This window comes from Calonectris borealis, chromosome 18 (assembly GCF_964195595.1).
Source record: "Calonectris borealis chromosome 18, bCalBor7.hap1.2, whole genome shotgun sequence".
In the NCBI taxonomy this organism is placed as follows: domain Eukaryota; kingdom Metazoa; phylum Chordata; class Aves; order Procellariiformes; family Procellariidae; genus Calonectris; species Calonectris borealis.
In genome coordinates this window covers 4,622,172-4,641,144 of record NC_134329.1, presented here as the reverse complement: position 1 = coordinate 4,641,144, position 18,973 = coordinate 4,622,172, and the positions used below count along the sequence as shown (strand labels likewise).

Below are 18,973 nucleotides of genomic sequence, written 5' to 3'. Positions count from 1 at the left end.
AGGGTCGCCCAGGTCGCCTGTGCCCTGCCACGCTCTCCCCGGGCCAGCCAGCCTCCCAGCCGTGCCACTGCCACCCCCATCCCGGGCCCCCGCGAGCTCACATCGGAGGGACAGCGGCAGACGTCGGACGAGTCTCCTGAGCCTGGCAGGAGTGACTGGGGAGGTCCCACGGGAGTATCACACCGAGGAAAGGATGCATTTCTTCCCAAAAGAAGGGGGAAGAGGCTGGCTGCCCACCAGCCTGCAGTGGGCACTTAAGAGCTGCTAACAGTCACCTCCAGCCCTTCAGGGAACTGAGGCAAGAACAAGAAACATCTGTCTCCTCTTTTCAGACTCCAGCCAACACTCAACATGCTCAAGGTGACTGGAAAGAGATTTAGAGCAGCAGTTAGTGACGTTTGCTGCTGCTTGTAAGCAGCACGCGCCTGCTACTGCCAACCGAATGCTATTTTAAACAAGCCTGCCCATGCTAGTGCTCCCAAATCCTCCTCGCTGCACCGGGTTTGGTCCCTCCATCCTGCGCCCCAGGAAGGACAGACCAAAGACCCAGGCTGTCCAGAAGAGCGGCTGCTCTGCACAGGGCCAGGGTCCCTTGTCCCCCGAGAGCAGGCACCTAGAAGAGGAAGGTGCCGCTTTCTCTCTGCTCCAGCTACAGCCCCTTCTGACCGCTTCTGACGCAGTTTCAAGCTGAAATCGAGGCAGTTTGCAAAACCCCAGAAGGTAGATTACATCTCTGGTGTTCCTGATCTGAGCAGGAAGCAACAAGGTCCACATCAGCACTTTTAAGAGGATGTTGTACCATTCAACTTGCACTTAATCGCCCAAACAACTGGCAAGAGAACACCAGAGCTGCACCGGAGGCAGGCAGCGGCAGGGAGAGGCTCTGAGCTGCAGCAGTGGTGGGATGTTAAACTGCATCTCGGCAGCAGCCTGCAGTCCCTTCCGCAGTGCAGTCAGTCTTGGCCTCCCACACCGCGAGCCGTAAAGCAGAGAGGGTTCCCCCATCCCCACCACTAGAAAAGAGGGACCACCTCATCCAAGTGACAATATAATTTTGTTTATTTTCCTTTAACACACTGCTGGTTAAAACTGCCAGACAGTAGATTTCAGAACATTCCCTCAAACAAACATTCTGGGGAAATCAAAAAATAAAACCGCTACCAGGTACCAAAAATAAGATAACCCACCCCCACACCCATCTTTTCCCCCCAAACTAGTCCCTGCAAAGCCAATGCAATCAGAAATAGACATCTGTGCTTTTCACCCAGGGCCCAAGCTTGCTGCAAAACAAACTAAAAAAAATGTCACTGCAAGTTGTTGTAACACAAAGCAATGGACAGTAAAATAAAGTTCTCCTTAAAAACCCTTTGTACTGGTGACAAGTACAGATGGAGATCTCTCCCCACACTGGTTAGCCTTTACAGACAACTTAGACCTACAGCTTCAACTAGTTTGTGACATGAGCTTAATGCCAACAGCACAGGTCACTTCCATGCGTCCCAGCCTACGCAGCTGGGCACTATGGAGCAGTGGGACCATTTGCCATTGCTGAAAGCTGCTATGCCGAGGGGACCAAACATCATTGTCACCTGCCCAGCATCTTGCAGTCCTGGTTGCTGCCTCCCGGCACGAAGCACAAATCCTGCCTCTGCTCTCACGTTCTCCGGGGCTGCTTTACCAACCCGGCTGCTTCTTGAGCGGGAAAGCCCTGAACACACAAAGCTCCTGTAGAAACCACGAAAAATTCAAGTCCCTACTTGCCAGCAAGTTTCCAGATACTGCTTCACTCCAACGCCCTAGCTCAGGAACTGCTGCAGTGTGACAGAACAGCCGTGGTAGCACAGGCAAGCACATCCCCACTACGTGTGATGGAACAACTCCAGGGCAGAGATCCTGCATTTCCTAGATTCACACTCTCCCCAGTTAAACTGGTTCAAGCTGTACTTTGCCCCTTGCCTTGAAATCTCCATCACACAAACTCTTTAGCAGAGACCTTTCATGTTTACAAAAGATTATTCACATTTTCTAATCAGCCAGCACTGTTTCTAGGAGGGAAGAAAGCACTTCTGTGTTGTTGATTATTTTTTCTTTTTTTTTTCCCCGTCTCTTTTTTTTTTTTTAAATAAAGCACTTTCTGGGAAAAAAGAAACCAAAACCTATCAATAACCTGCAGTAGTGTCCCACTGATCAGCCTGGGGACAGCGCCGCCACATCCCTCCCCCTCCCACATCTTCGCCCCAATCTCCAAAAATAGTATTTAATATACAGCAATAAACTCTGAGCAAGCCAGAGCCCCGGAAGACATGGACCTGCTTTCACCTCTCCTGTCCAGCCCAGCACCAGTTCAATGCGGTTGCTACTATATTCCTGGGACAAACCCGTTCGGATCCAAGGTGAAACGCACGTGCCCCAGCCCCACTGGGCAGCGCGCGAAGCAGGGGCGCAGCACAGGAGGCCTATTCGTGTAATCACGTCTCTGAGCCTTCACATCTCCAGCCTGGTGTTGTGTTTGTGCTGTTGAGAATACTTGTCTGAGCCTATTTGGGACCAGCCAGTGAAGACAGACTGGTGGAACCAGGCTGACGTTAAAAAAAGCATCCTTGAATTGTATTAGACTTTGGCATTTGTTGTGGAGATGCAGAAGCACCAGTAGGTAAATTAGCTCAGTGCTGGCCCAGCTCCCATTTCCCTTGGATTCTCAGCAAGGATGTTTTCCTCCCCGCCACATAAGTGCAAGAAGCAGACGGATCTCTCCCACATTTGAGCACCAAACAGCCTGAAACACTTGGTACTTTGCAGCTGCTCAGAATCTGTCTTACATCAAGGGCTGAAGCTGCTCTCCCTCCTCCTGCTGTTTTCCATCAGACAGGCCTGTTCAGCCCAGACTTCCCATATCAAGACATTTCCCTGGCTGTTGCAATCCCATTTCACCCCAAAGGCCAAGGGACAAAGCTCGGGTGTCTGCTCCCTGCTCGGACCCAAACAGTGCAGGGCAAGCCCTCGGCGAGCAAGTTTGGGGGGCAGGACCCCCCAAGCCACACTTCTGCACCCAGAAGCTGTAAGCACGATACCACTACCAGGGCCCAGCTGTGACTCACTCAGCTCTGAACTGCACAGACACGCAGGCACCAGACTGTCTGGAAGTTCTCCATCCTGCCTTCAGGAGATTTCTGGGGGAGACCAGACCTGAAGGAGCTCTTCCAGTTCTTCTATCCCCTGCTAGGCTTTTTTTCCATTGACCTCAAGGGCTGGAACCAAAGATACTCGCTCACAGCTCTCTGCTTCAGCTGTGACCTCTAGAGCTGGCATCCAGGGACAGTGAGACAGTCCCCAGCTGATCACAAGGGCAGGGAATGCCTGTCCCTTGGGGAAAAAGAAAAACAACTCAGAAGCTCCTTAAAAAAAAGAAGCTTCTTCAAATAGACTTTTATTCAAAGCCTGAGACAAAGGCACCAAAAAGAGAGAGGAATTCATTTGGCTTTCTGCTCACTGCCACCTGGGATACTCAAAAGGGTCAAAGCTGTTGTTTTAGTCACACACACAGAAAGGGAAAATGGTCTGGCTTAAAGGTATGAAAGGAGGGGCTGATGAGGGGGTAATTAAAACAGGCTTTGGAACCACTACCCTGAGGCTGGATCCAGGGCCAAAACATCATCAACGGTGTTGTCTCCCCTTTATTAAGTGGAAGCTTTATTAAAATTGCCTTATCTGCCCCTTTCTACGCAACTGCTCCACGAATCAAGCCAGACTCTGTTCTGACCCAGCTCCCCACGCTGCTGCACAGGGACACGCGCTTCATCTGCCTGCTGCTGGCTGGAGGCAACAAAGCACAAACAGGCTTGTCTCAGTTAAACAACATCTTGGGTATTCCCTTAAACACCCGTGCTGGAAAGCTACAGCCAACTCAAAGTTTTTCTTTCCCTGGTCAGGACCAGGTACCTTATTATACCCATCTGGCTGGCTTGCAGGTGCCAGAGAGAGATGACAAGACGAACCAGCCCGAGTACTGCATTCACAGCAAGGTGCTGAGTGGTTATCCCCTACCATCCTCCTGCGTTCCCACACGCTTTGTTTGAAGGCTCCTTCCAAGGCAAACCTGTCAGGAGGGGACAGACCAACAAGGAAAACTTCTTATAGCACCATAACAGGGTCAGGAACTCCCCAACCACCCAGACACCAGCTTTGTAATGAAAAAAATGGATTAAAAACAGAGCCAAAACAACTAAACTGAAGCCACGAAGGATGAACTTCTCCTCCTCCCTATTCTTATTTAAATAAAGAAATACATTTGAACTGAGCAACTGGAACACAGCAGATCATACCTTGCACAGCCTTGCCTTAGGGCGGCTGATGGCACCAAGTGGGTGCCCTGGCTGCCAGGAGAGGCAGGGATAAACTACCCAAGAAGACTTGTCTCTGACTTCTGCACACCTAAATGCACACCCTTTTTCTCATGCTCGGCAAGGTGCAGAGATTACTGGGTGAGCCACAAGAAGCTGAGTGATTCCTTGCTTCAAGGATCCCCAAATAAAATGCAACCTAAAAGGCCTGGAGGAGAACAGCTCCTTACAGAGAAGCTTGCTTTCAAGCCCAGGTTCTTTGCTTAACAAATCAGCACAGTTCATGCTTCTCAAAACTGATAAAGATCTAAATGTCTCTGTGCTCCAGTTAGAGCAATCCCAATCTCTGCAGGCACCGTCACCAAACAAAACAGAGCTCATATTTTATAAGAACTAGGATTTTAACAGCAGCTAGAAGACGAAGCAGACAACTTCAAGCTTACTGCCTTTTCATCCTAAGGTTTGCTCTTAAGATCTGCTCTCTCTAAAGCCCGTCTTCTCCTTCTGGTGTGGCAGGGACCCTCTTCTCCCAAACTGGCTGTTACCACTTGTGCAATGGGAGAGAAGGTAATTAAGGTCCTACTGCTTGCTTTTTAGCTCACAGACACAGAATCAGGGTCAGGCCTATAGCAGTGATGTATGCGATCAGAAAGGCAAGGTTCGGTGCCACTGCTGTGCAGAGCAGTGCTTTGACACGTCCCCCAGCTCCTGTTGTGGAGCCTGTGAGCTGGCAGCTCATATCACAGCTTGGGGGTTAGGAGGAAGAGGAGGCTTCAACTGCTTGGGCCCAGCAGAGCAGAAAGGCTGCTCCTCCGGTTTCCTTTCCAGAAACTAGGGAATTCTGCTGACCCTTCTCAGCTCAAAGAAAGGCTGAGCCACTGCAGGGGATCAAACCCAAGAACAACCAGTAGGAAAACTCAGGCCCAGCGAGGAGCAGCACCAAGGAGGACACCGCTCAGTGCAGCTGCTACGGGTAAAGAAAGCACGCTTTAGAGAACAGAGGCAGCATGAGGTAAAGTGTTTTGTGAGCCCAGAGCTCACCAGGATCGAAGCTGACCCGCAAGGACCCAACCATGCCTGGGCCAGATCCTGCTCTGGCACACAGAACATCTCCCTCCCGCCAGCCAGAAGCGCTCAACGTGTAGAGGCCACAACTGTGAGAAGGCAGCTCCTCGGGGCCGGCAGCTCTGGATCAGCAGGCGCAGCGAGGGCTTTCGCTCAGCCTCTGTCAGGCAGGCACAGGCTCTGCATGTGGAAACAGAAGCCTCTTGCAGAAACATCCCCAGGGGAAGCGGGTGACCTTGTCTCCAGTGTTCTGCTCACTTCCAGATCTCTGGAGGGCAACAAACCACCTTGCTCTACCGTACTGAAATGTTGGACATCTGCCCCTTCACCACAATGCCTTGACAGGCAAAAGGCCGAGCTAACTGAGACACTGACCAACTCCACTGCGCTTCTCACCGCTTGCAGGCAGGCCTGGTCCCTACGACAGGGAATGAGAGCTCACGGGAGCATCCTGACGCTGCTCCGCTCTGTCCTACAGCACAGGTTGTTCACAGTCACAGTCACGGGGCAGAGAGGGGAGCTAACCGTTAAGAAGGCCAAGGGACAAGTCCAGAACCTCCTCTCTAGGTCATCTGATTCTCAGCTTCTTCCAAAGGAGAGGTTACTTGCTAGAAAGGGCAAAACAAGGAACTGGGCTTAAAATTAAACCTTTGAAAAGAAAAGGATATTAAAGGAAACAAAAGCCATAATCAATACAGAAAACAAGTGCATCTGATCAGACGCCAACAACGTCAGCCTCTCGCAGGCTACAGCAGAACCCCTTTGCAATGGATCTAACATTACAATTGTCAAACCAGGAAAGTCTCTCCCAACTGGTGCAGCAAATCAGGCCCGATAAATCCCTCTGCTCCTGGCGCAGCTTGCTCTCTTAGGAGGGGAACATCTCCACAGAGGCTGAGCGGCTAGCTGAGTCTTGGTATCTTTATGCAGGCGAGTACCATACATCGTGTTGCACACATTCAGGGAGATGCTGAGCCAGGCTCCATCCGCCATAGTTGTTAGTCACCCAACAGCACCACAACACTTCCATGCTCCCAGACAAAACGTGTACCCAGGCCTGGTTTTAGGAGCTACTTCCCTGCTTAAGGAACCGAATTCCACCCAGCAAAGGCAGAGATCTTGCAGCACATCGCGTGGGACATGGCCCAGGACTGCTAGCATCAGCTTCCAACAGCCCCATACACAGCCAGCCAGGACTCAGTTTACTCTTGGATGCCCCAGGGAGGATTGGAGGCTGCACATGGTGCGAAGGGGAAGGCGAGGGCCTCGCTGCTTGCTGGCAGGGGGAAGGTAAGCTCCCTCTTACCTGGACCTGTTATTCATTCCAAATGAATCATCTTTTTTTTTTTTTCTTTTTTTTTTTTTTTCCTTAAATTATGAACAATATGGAGAAATTGAAAGCAACCGTGTTTGGTCCAACTCCTTCCCTCCCAGCCCCTTGGCTGATGCTCTGTGGGGCCTGCTCTCACAATCGGCAGAGGCAGAAGAGGGTAGGAATGAAGACACCAAAGGCCACCAATATAGGAAACATGAGGCTGCTGTTGTCCGAGGCATAGGGGTTTGGTGTGCGTGGGCCTGACTGAACCCGATTCTTATTTGCCTGTTTTTTAACACTGGAGCCATCATCATATTCATCTTCATCATCATCTTCCTCTTTTTTCTCCAGACCCGGGTGAGGCTGCAGCTTTGGAACATCTGTTGGACAAGACAAAAGGTTGCAAGGAGGCAGGATGTAACCCGGGAAATCACCCAAGTCACTCCATCCCCCTCTGCCCAATCCAGCATGCACACCGGCAACAGGGCACCTGACACCACATCAATACCACGGCCAGAGCACCCCAGGAAATAGGAGCATCCTCTCTCACAGAGGCTCACACCACTATTTCTTTCCTCCATGACGCAAGAGCATCTAAAGACCCTGCCTGCAAAGAAAATGACATCTATCTACCCCATCTACCTGTCACACAGAAGTGACAACACAAAAGCACACTTACAGCATACAGAATCAGATACTGCAGCTGCTCAGTGAGATCTAGTCAAGAACAAGCACTTGCTGCCTGCGGGACCAGCAGATACAGGTGCAAACAGGAAGGGGAACAACCCTTTCCACAAATGGTCCTACCTCACATCACTGCACCCCTCAAACCCAGACCTATTAGAGCAGCATGGTCCAACCCCACTCAAATCCAGCCCTCTGAGCCGGGAGCCTGAATTGCAGGTCCCCGCACAGCAAGATGCCACCCAGCCACAAGGTTACGCACCGAATCTTCAGCAACACTTGGCAATCCCTGACCAATAGTAAAGTAAACATGCTTTGATCAGAGAGGGGTCCTAAACCTCCCCTGTTCAGGAGCTAGAGGGGCTCCAACTCCAGACTTACAGAGAGGGTGATGAAAGAGCAAGGACTGTACTAGCACTCCCCACTGCTATCCAGACGAACTGGTATGTGGGGAAAAAACACTGCCTTGTCCTCGAGCTGAGAAGGCAAAACAAAGCTCCAGGTAAGAAACACTTAACTACTAGCTAAAAGATCTCTGCAAATTACTTGTCTGCAGGGCTGCTGCTGACATCCAAGGCCAGAGGGAATTTATCTACACCTTATAGCTGTATAAGACTGACCAGACGTGTTCCCCTCTCCTCTACCCCATATGCAGGAACTGCTGAACCAAATTGATTTTTCTTATTCCAAAGATGACACAGCTTTGTGCACTTGGAGGAGTAGGAGGACACTACACACTTATTTCATTCTGCAACTGCACTCTGTGGGAACTTGCTGAGAGAGAAACAGTTTTGGCAGAGGTGGGTCAGCAAGAGCTATGATCTCATGGTCTGAGAAGCAACAGGCTGCTCTCCAAGGGGGAAGAGCCTTCCGGCTCAAAAACTGTGCTTACCTTCCACTGTTCCTTGCAGGATGTATAGGGCACAGATTTTCGGATTGTCATAGTAGCCCTAGAGAAGGCAAAGAAGGAAGTCAGTGCTGCAGCTTTGAGGCAAGAGGTACTCCCCCCGCCATCTACCATCACCTCTCCTCCCCCAGCACACAGGTGCATCACATGGCTGAGGAAGAAGGGGAAAAGGAAGATCAGGGCTCTGCCCAGCAAAGCTTATTACCTTTACAAACTCAATGTGGAGCTTCCCCGTGAACGTGGAAACCTCTCCTTGGACACTCAGTTTCCCCTTTTTGATACTCATGGGAATGATCTCATCATGAGCTGTGCTGTGTCCAACTCTGTCAAAAATGTCCAAGTCCTTCACCACCACGTGGCCATTCAAGCGAACATCAAATACCTTCAGGGCAGAAGAAATGACAGAGTGTCAGAACAGATTCAGGTACGTGACAGTTGAAAGGGGAACAGAATAGGAAAGGTCTCTGCTTGTTATGCACCCAGGACCAGAAAGCATTGTCCCACCACACATACTCCACTCCCTTGGGAAGGGTTGAGAGCCCAAAAGCAGCCAGGTAAAGACACTGAAGCATTAACATTGCTTTTAAATACCCTGAAATCTGCCTTCAACTTTTAAAATAACCCCCATGTCTGCTGTTCAGAACTGAGGACAGCAGTTTTATTCTGGTTTATTCATACTTTTCTTTCACAACTTTCTTTCACCTACTGGCTGAGGACCTGCTCCTACCACCCCAGGGTGGATGCGGCACACCACACCCCAGGGAGTTAAGCCATTTCTAACTAACAGCCTGCAGCAGAGCAGAGCAGAGGAAACAAGCTGGTGAAGAACACAGGGTTTGAAGGAGGTAAAATGTTGAACTGCTAACCACATTTGTGAATTCAGAGTGAAAGTCCTCCTCAGGGCCGTAATGACTCAAACTTCACTCAGCACCTGGGGAATCCCAGCAGAACCACATCAAGGAAGAGGAACCAAAGATGCCTCAGCCCTTCGGTTTAATCTGAGGCTGCTTTTTGCATCCATTCTGTAAGCCAGCCCTACCAGTTCTGTTCCCTGAAATACTTCTCTGGCAGGAAAGCAGCACAGTGCTTAAGGAGCAGGGCTCTAAAGAAGCTGATGGAGTCGGGGGAAAGCCAGACTAAAACACACACCACTCCTCTCCCAATTTATCACAGGGCTTTGAGTTCTTCGTGCTTCTGCTTCCACGTCTGTACATGAGGGATTTCAAAAGTGGACAAGGATTATTCTTCTCTAAAGAGCAATAAAGAGGGTTGAATTTAACTCTGTGTTTTCAGGATCAGTTTGAACCAGTATCAAGTCCTGTTACATTAGTAAAAAATGTTTTGAGTAGGTTATTTAACACAGATCACTTCCCTGATTCAATCTGTGCAATACTTCCTCCAGCACAAGCATGCTGTCAGGTCAGGAACAAGTGTTCAGGAAAATGGCAAAACCACTTCTTCTCAAAGCCAGCACAACCCAAACAGATTGTAAAACTCTACTGCTAGTTATGTTTAGTTGCACATGTTTGTTTGAATACTTTATAATGTAATTTTCCAGGCCAACTGTATATATGGAATGTGGAAGGGAGCTCGAAGTTTCAGAGCCCATAAGAGCTCTAGGAACTAAGTTAACCATTAGTGCCTTACTTTACTCCTTTCTCCAGCATGCAAAGCAGCAGAGGCAACCTGGACATGCACAGTCTTAGCCAGGAACTCGCATCAAAGAGACAAACAAGGAGCTGTTGCTTACCTTTTGTTGAGACTGTGCAAAATAGACCTCTGCAAACTTCAACACCAGCACATAGTCACCCTCCTCTCTGATGGGAACTTCATAGCCAAAGGTTTCCTCATTGTAACGCTCAGTCTGGTACAGAATCTGATCTTCCGCATTGGATCGCAAGATTGGCAGCTTCATACCATAGTCAGAAGCTGGGTTTCAAGCACAAAACAGTGAGAGGAAGGGTTAATTTCTGAGGTACATGGAAGAGACACTTTATATACTCTTGAAGTGCTTAACTCCCGAAGTGGCATTATGCCCTCGTCAGACCCATCTCTCCTCCTTGCTCTGACCAGGAGGAGGCACTAACGGAGAAGAAGCAGAGGTAGCCAAAGCCCCAGAACCTGGGTCCTGTGGAAAACCAGGTCTGGACCTCCTGGAGCCTAAGACACAGTAAACTCACTCGCACCTTTTCAGAAAGAAGAGTCTGTTTCACAAACAGGGCACAGAGCCAAAGGACTTGGCCATTGACTCCTGCTTCAAAGAGGAAAAACACCTAGAATATTTTTACAACGTTTTCAAATCACTAACTCTGAGTACAAAAACAAAACAGTCAGCACAGGACTGAACTCGACTCATTCATTCAACAGATTTGAAGTTAGCAGTCAATGGCATCAGGTTTTAGAGACTCACCCTCCTCAAGTGAAAATCTGGGGAACAGCAGAAGGGTGAAAAGCATTAGACATCTTACAAAACCCTTTCTTCTCACCACAGCCACGCAATACCTGCCAGCTTGAAGACAGGAAGAAGGAAGCAAGAAAGGTACACAAGGATTTCAAGAGCACCAGCAGCTTCATCAGCTGTTCTCACAGCCAGCTGAAATGGGTGCTGTCTGCAGGTATCTGAACAACCCCCAGAGAAGGGCCCAAACAACATTCCCAAATGGGACAATAACTGAGAAAATAACACAAATCATAAAATCTGCCTCTTCTCAGTCATTATTTCACACCTCTAGAGCCGCCCTCAAAAGACCTTAAACCGACTTGACATTTTATTGTGTCAGGGTTACTGTACACATGCAAACTGATGCATACCTCAAGAGCTCCAAATCAAATAATTCCCCAGAGAAGCAGGGGCAGGAGGGAAGACTCTGGACACCATCTGCCCACTGGTACTTCAGGCAGGAGAAGTTGATCCAGATGAAGTTCTCTGCTGACACTTGCCACTTCCATCCCCATTTCCATGGGAACAGACACTGCACTGGCCAAGACAAAGCAAGAACTACTAACCCGGCACATGTTGCCAAAGATGGAGCCAAGTGCAAACGAGCCAGAGGAAATTAATGCCCGTTCTTAGTCTTATGTTTCACACAGAGCTACTCAGGCAATCTTCTGCTTCTCTTTACCATTTGAACCCAGGCGCAAAGGCTGAAGACTAATCACCAGAAATACAGAGGGTGAAATGTTTAACCTGTCCTCCCACACAGATATTTCTGGCCAGCCACAGATTACAGTGATAGCGAACCAAGGACTCCACAGAAGTCAGCTCCTATTAGAGGAAAGCCTGCATAGGAAGAAAGTCCTTTAATATCCAAGAAGGAAACTGCAGAGTAAGACCCGTCACCTGCATATCAGAGGTCTGTTGACATAGCTGTGGAAGTGAGCTTGATTTTACAGCGTGCTAGGTGTCCCGAGAGGTAGCTCACCAAGAGACGAGCAGTACGCATCAAGCTGCAACTCAGCTGTGTTTGGCACCTGGCTATTCTGTAATTGCCATCAGCACGTTTTGTCCTTTAGGACACAGCATCTGAACTGAGGCTTGAAAAAAAAGGTTTTAATTTTCCCGAGGCAGTACAGCCCAGAAACACTATCTCTAGGTCGCTTCCTCCCAGTCAGCCACATATTTCTGCTGTAGCCATTACATGCCTATCAACACAGAGAGGAGCCCAGAGTAAACTGAACAATGGTGCAATAAAAAGCCATTGAGGGAAAAGCAGGGGAGAGCTCAAAGGGGTAAAGTCTCCTCTGTTGTGCCTAACACCGCTGGCTGAAGCAGGATTACTGTAACAGCCTGCTGTTCAGAGGAGACACCACAGGCTTTCCTAAGAGGAAGAGCATGTCACAGTGCGCTTGAAAAAGACCCTTTTTTCTCCTCAACTCAAAAATAAGTTGTTAAAGTCCACAAGGACATCCTCCTTCAAGTCACACATGTGAGAGGTCTGTGAAGGGAAGCTGACCTACAGCAATCAGGGCACCTTGGGTGATTGGGGCACCAGCTTCCATGGGGGTGAAAAACTCCTAACAAACCGTATTAGTATTTAAATGTGACCTCCCCTGTATCCATTGTGCCCAAAGGGCTTCCCATTCGGGATGGCACTCATGCAGAGTAAGCAATGGCAGTCCTAGCTGTACAGCACAGGACAATCCTCACCATCCTACACAGAAACAGTGAAGGTTAGACTTAAAAGACAACAAATAGCTCATCTTCTCTGCACTCCACCACTCACCTGTAACTGCCAGAAAGAGCAGCTCAGCACAGCTAACTTTTCAATACATTTGTGAATCAACTAAGTTTTGGTGCACCAACAGGCAAAATTCATACAGCCGGAGCAGTTCCAGGGGAAGCAGAAAAAGGTAACCCAAGCGCAAGTGCAGTATTAGTTCTCCATCCTGTCCTTACCGGTAGATGGGGGATTTTACTGATTCAGTCATTAGAGCAGCTGATCACATCCCATCCGCCTCTACTTCTGCTTCTGTCCCTGCCCTGCCCGCGAACACCTCGCCAGCACCGGAGCCGTGGAGCAGACCAGCCAGCGGCACCTTCCTCCCGCCCGGCCCCAGCGCCGGGGCTCCAGCGGGCAGCCCGCGCCCCCCCCGCCGGGACCAGGCTGCTGGCGGCAGGCACCGCCGCGCACCGCCAGCGACTCACTCAGCTGCGCAGAGCAGGCAAAGCGTGCTCTCGCTTTACCCGGAGCGCTGCAGGCCGGGCTCCGAACTGGCAGATCTTGCTGTGGAACTGGGGTCTGTCAGCGGAAAAGGGAAAAGAAGGTGCCAGGCGGCTGCATGCGGCCGGTTTGGCAGCCCGACCGCTCCCGTCGCCTTTGCAACCGAAATTCCACTCCAGCCCGTGAGGAGCGACTTCCCCTCCGGCGTTACACAACCCCGCAGCCCGAGGCCGGGAGAACCAGCCCGAAGCCCGCAGGGCTCATCCCGCCGCGGCCCGCTCCGCCGCGGGGGTGGGGGGTGCAGCCCCCGGCCGGGCCCGGCGGGGGGACAGCAGTGGCCGCGGTCCCGGCTGGTGACAAGTGCCGTGCGGGGCCGGGCCGGTGCCTCCCGCGGGCCCTCGCTGCCCCCCGCCGGGCCCGGGCGGCTGAGGGAGAGGAGAGCCCGCCTGCGGGCCTGCCCGGGCCACCGCAGCTCTGCGGGGAGACCCACCGACCCTCCGCGGCGGGCCCGGGAGAGGCGGGACGGCGCCGGCGGACGCGAGTCCCGTACCCCCGCCGACACGGGCTGGCCTCGCCGCCCGCGGCGGAGCGGAGCCGAGCGGGCCCCGAGGGCAGCTCCACCGACATCCCCGCGGCGGGCCGCCCGCGCGGCACCGGCGTCCCCCCCGCCCTCACCTCGGCCCACGCGGCCCTCGAGCGGGTCCTTGCGGAAGTGGATGCCGTTCACGTCCACATGGGCATCGCCGCCCGCATTGACGGCCCAGACGACGCTGTCGGCGAGGCCGCCCGCCGCGCCCCGCAGCAGCAGCGGCGGCAGCAGCAGCAGCAGGGGCGGCAGCAGCGGCGCCCCGCGCGCCCCGGCGCCCACCATCTCGGGCTCCCGGCGCCGCACCCGCCGCCCGCCCCTTCCTGCCGCCGCCAGGGGGCAGCCTACCCCGCTGCCGGGGCGGAGCGCGCGCCGACCAACCCACGGGCCGCAACGTGAATATTAATATTCTGCCCGTCTGCCATTCGGAGGCCGCAGGCCTGTATCTGCATATTCATAATGCGCCGGGCCAATGGGCGGCGGGAGCGGGCCAGCAGGGTTGGTTGAGAGGCGAGGGGACGGCGGCGCGCTGCGGCGGGAGGCGTGTCCGGCGGGAGCGGAGCGGGGAGTCGGTCCCTGCGAGCCGGGAGTGCCCAGGGCCGGTACCGCCCGCTCGGGGAGGCCAGCGAGGGTAGAACCGGGTCCCCCAGGAAGATGCGGCGGGGACGGACGAGGCGTCCTAGCGGCGTCTCCGGAGCGGGGACGCAGCCCGACGAGCTCCCCTCAGCGCCGGACGCCGGAGGGAAGAGCCCCGCCCCCTCCGCCCCTCCAATCAGGGAGCTCCAGCGCGGCCGAACGCAAAGCACTGTGGGACGACGGCGGGAAGCGGGGAGGCCGGTGGGTTGCCGAGGCAACGGGCGGCGCTGCGGCAGGACGGACCGGAGCGGCCCCGGGACCGGCCCGGGCCCCGCGGGCAGCGGGCGGAGGGGCCGGTGCGAGCCGGCCCGGGCACGGCCGCGGTGCTCGGGGAAGCGGCTGGGAGCGGAGCTGGGGGAGTGGGAGCTCCGCTGCCGCCGGGGGCGGCTCCTCGTTACATCCCGGTAGCGTCGTGCCCGCTGTACCCTGAACAGCAACTCCCAGTACCGATTCTATGCGTCCACAAAACACGCCGGTTCCCCCGTTCGCCCCTGCCGTGGAGTGTGGGAAAAGGCAGCTACCGGCCCGCTCGGTAAGGAGTGAGACAGCTGGGTGGCGTGCAACCACTTTGGACCACAATGATCTGCTTGAAAAGTAGAACAGCCAATAAAAGAGGAAGGTGGGGGAGCTAACTATTACGTGGCCGGTGATTTTTCTCCCTGTGTTGCATTTTACAGGAGAATGTAAGATCCTGTTTTTTTCTGGAGGACCTTGGCGAGGTCTTGGGGGGGCTGGAGTGAGACATCATAGACGGAGATCGGATGAAACTCACTCCCTGCACGGTGGAGGGGAGCAAATAACTCAATGTTTGCCTCCGTGTTTGCCCTGCAGTCTGATCTTGGTGTTCCTCAAAGCTTCAGATGCCAGCCAAGCCTCACGTTTGGTCACCAACTGCATTAGCAGCGGCTGCTCCTAAGTCCCAGTGACATTTTATTAATTTGAGTCTTCCACAATGCATTTGCCTTTAGAAATAAAGACTTAGAGCTACAGATTGTGAATTAAACGGGCTTGTTGCTTTTGTAATGCATCTCAGAGACCTCTTAACAGGACACAGCCTCGGAGAAGCGAAGTCGGTTTGGTGAGGGGAAAGCAACCACCCACCCCCTAACGTGCTCTGCCCAGGTCGGAGCGGGCCCCAGAGCGTGTCCTTGCTGCTGTCACATCGGCTCCTGGGCTCGTGCTATAACTGGGCCGGGGCAGACGTGGCACTGCCGTGTTCCCATGCCAGCACTGCTGCCAGGAAGGGGTTCCTGAAACTGCAGGGTGGCTTAAGAAACTGCTTCCAGAAAAGTAGTGTAAAACGCACACGCTTAGCACCTCTCCAGGTTAAGCCACCTCACGCTGGTTCCTGGCAAATCGTCTCAGCATTACAGACTCCAGCCCTGGCAGCATCTGATCAAATCTGGACTAATCTCCCATATTCCTGCTGTGTTTGTGACCTGTTGGGTGTCCCCCAAGTTCAGTTAGCAAAGGAGTGCAAGCAGCCATGGCCAGAACAATGCTGTCCAGTTGGCAAGGCCAGGGGAGGCCTCATTAGAGCTCATTTGTAATGATTACAGACAATCCTCCCTAATCTCTCGAGATTTCTCAGTTTAAACTGCGATGCACTTGGGTCAGGAGCACAACTTCAAAGCACATAAACGCTTTGTGTGTCACCAGGTTACTGCCATGAGCTGCAAAAGTGAAGTGGGAAGAGGCACGGTGTGAATCGCCAGCGGGCCGAGGAGACGGCGGGGTTGAGGTTACAAACAGCAATGTCCATGGGTGCAAATCCTCGTATTTCCAGTCCTGAGACCCACCAGGGCAGCAAAGGACCCGCCGAGGGCCACACACAGCCCCTGGCGTGGCCCAGGTGGGTTGAGGCAACTGGCCCCCTTGGCCCCCGCGTCAACAGGGCCCTCGCAGGTCTCACACACAAAATGGCAGCGGAGGCCCCAGCACTGGCTGGGCAGAGCCTGGCTGAAACCCTGTTGTGCCTCTCAGTGAGCTGGGGAGTGGCGGGACCTCTGCTGCCTTGGTGGGCACAGGGGCCGTGCAGCTGGTGACTGGGGCCTCATTATAAACCCAGCATCAAACTGCTCGGCCCAGACCAAACGTGCCCATGAGCAGGAATTCAGACACGAAGGGATTTACTAGCTAATGTTTAGGTATCACCAAGACAGGTCCCTCAGCTGAAGGGGTCTCTTTGGCCCCAGACATGTACAAGGGCAGCTGGGAGCTAACCCGGCTCATCCCATGCCTTGGGAGTGTCACCAGGGGCTTTCGTGGCTGTGCCAAGCCTGGGGTCCCTGTTGAGGGCTCCTGGGGCTCCTGCACATCTCACAACGAAATACCAGCAACTCTTCCTTGAAAAGAAAAGAGTTTCCTTGAAGAGTTCCCTTGAAGAGTTCCCCTCCTTGAACAGAGGGGAAAGCCCGTCTCCTTCCCCTCCGTCCGAGGACTCAGCGTTTTTAGAGGGCCAGGCACTGAGCATTGCAATGCCTCCTCTGCCTCCCCAGTCAGAGCATCTTCTAATAACTAGCCTGGGTGATTATTTCCCAAGAATCAGCAGCCCATCATGAAGCAAGAGGGATTAGCTGAGCAGCAGCGAGTGAGGGGGGATAGTGGCTGTGCTCATCTGGGTGCAGGAGAAGCACTCGGTCCAGCTCGCGGCCTGGCCACAGCCGCTGGCAGGGGATCGCAGGCGTGCTGCGATGGCCTGCGTCCGCGATGTCCTACACTGCTGCCCCTGAATCATTACTTGCAGTCACCAACAACTTGATGCCAGCTTGTGCCCCAGATGTCAAAGGCTCTGTATCCTGTTACTAATCCACCGAGCCATCAGTCCCTTGATGCAGGCTGGATTTACACCAGTAACCTACAAGTGAAAGGCTCAGGGTTGTCTTCTCAATCCCTTGATCTCTCCCTGTCTCCTGGCAGCTGTTCCGAAATGACTCTCAGTCTTGAATCAGTCCTGCCTGGTCTACAGCCCTGATCATTCACAGTGTGGGGCACGTGTTTTGGGTATTAGCCATTTCCTGCAGGAAAAAGGGATCAGGATTTGGGATGTCCAAAAAGAGCAACGAAGACGTGTGGGTCAGAAGCAGACCTCATGGTTAACGAGACATCTAAGAAGTCAACGTGAGCCAGCCACTCTGCCTGGGCCAGCTCCCAAACCACTACGGGGCTCAGATGCCCAGATGGGACCGGCTCTGCCCTGCCACGTGGACCTATTTGAAAGCCTCCCTGGTACCAGATTGGAGATGAGAGCAAAAGGATTATCTCTGGAATTAGATTATTTAGATTGGGGCTTTAATCTCTGACCCTGTCTGCACAAGGAAATAGTAAAACTCCCTGGGATTATTTGGAGTTTGTTGTGCAAGTAAAACCAGGCTTGCAGCAAGAGCTTGTGCTGGAAGGAAAAAAAATTAATGCTTTGGAGACCTGCCCTGTCTGACCTGTTCATTGTATCATGGTGAGACCTGGCAGAAAAGAGCTACAGATCATTTGGCAGAGACCCAGCTTTCCTCGGAAGTAGCTGTGGCTCCAGGACTGGCTCTGCAATGACACAAAAGTGTCTGTGGCCACCCTTCCCCTAGCACCGATGTCCTTGCATTTCTTGGGAAGACAAACACAGCTCTGCCATGGTACAAACTCAGGGACCTGCCTAAGTGAAAATGGCAGTAGTTCACAGAGAACATTCCCAGCCACCGTGATGCTGCGCTGTGGATCAGTGCAGCCTCTAGAAATGGGTTTACAATTTTAAGTAAATTAAGACCGTGTCCTGCCATCTGCCGCTGCGGGCAAAAGGTGTGGCTGCTTGGTGCAGGACCCGGGAAGGAGCAGGCAGAGGCAGCCACCGTGCCTGTTGCCGCCGACTGTCCGTCGGGCTTGTGCATGCTGGCTACGGCACAAGGCATGTGCCCCAAGTCATCGCCGGTCCCCGTGGGCAGGCACAGTCACTCTGCCACGTAAAGGCAAGCAGCGCAGCTGTCCTCTTGCTCTGCATACACACGCACGCTTCTTCCTCAACGGGCTCCACTGTAAGTGAAGCACATTTGTGTACAAACACTCCCTACGGCAGACACAAGCCTGCACAGGTCCCTCCCTCCCCATTATTATCCTAAGTACATATATAACTTACCAGGACTCTGGACTCCGTTCAGTTTATCACCCTCATCTCCTAAGCACAATACAGCTGCTGTACCAATAAATATGGAGATCTGTAAATATCAATTTTCCAATTTCTTGGCTCACACCCACATTTCTAAGACTGGACCAGCTCCATAGATACACACACAGAGTTTGCATACACCCACTTGCAGACACCCACTCTTCTACTGCTGCACTCCCAGTTACCTATCTGCACTCCCTGATTTTATGCACACACACACAAACCTTTCCCAGTGCACACGCCTGTGCAAACACAAGTACACACACACACAAATATAAGGAGAAACATAGTTTTTCCACTGCTGGGATATCAGCCACTGCTGCAGCTATGCTGGTTGGCACAGCAACAGGAAAGCAGAAGAGAAAATCCTCCTTTGGGACACAGATTTGTGGACCCTGAGAACCTGAAAGGGAACACGGGAAGTGAAAGATTTGAGATGGAGGAAGCAGAGGGTGTTGGTCCCTAACCTCCCAGTTGGAGTAAGGTGGCAACTGAGAGGAAAACAGCTCCCAGTCACACTGAGAAACACACAGCAATGATGATGCCCTTTGAAGCCAAGCAGAAATTAGTCCTGGCAACTTGTGACTGAGCCTCTGCATAGAGAAAGGGGACAACTGTAGGTCTGG

The 18,973-nt window shown here is 52.7% G+C and overlaps 1 protein-coding gene across 2 annotated transcripts; it reads right to left on the bottom strand.

Annotated features, from left to right (window-relative positions):
• Nucleotides 1–1,041: 1,041 nt before the first annotated feature.
• Nucleotides 1,042–13,878, bottom strand: MLEC (malectin). Of its 2 annotated transcripts, XM_075167346.1 has the most exons (5): nt 13,648–13,874; nt 10,062–10,240; nt 8,517–8,693; nt 8,297–8,354; nt 1,042–7,100 (listed from the first exon to the last, which is right to left on the bottom strand). In XM_075167346.1, exons 1-5 carry the CDS (start codon nt 13,841–13,843, stop codon nt 6,871–6,873), a joined length of 840 nt encoding a protein of 279 aa, XP_075023447.1. In that variant the 5' UTR covers nt 13,844–13,874; the 3' UTR covers nt 1,042–6,870. The 2 variants fall into 2 exon arrangements, with proteins under 2 accessions (XP_075023447.1, XP_075023449.1); XM_075167348.1 differs by lacking the exons at nt 8,297–8,354; nt 8,517–8,693 and having other exon boundaries at nt 13,648–13,878.
• Between the last annotated feature and the right edge of the window lie 5,095 nt (nt 13,879–18,973).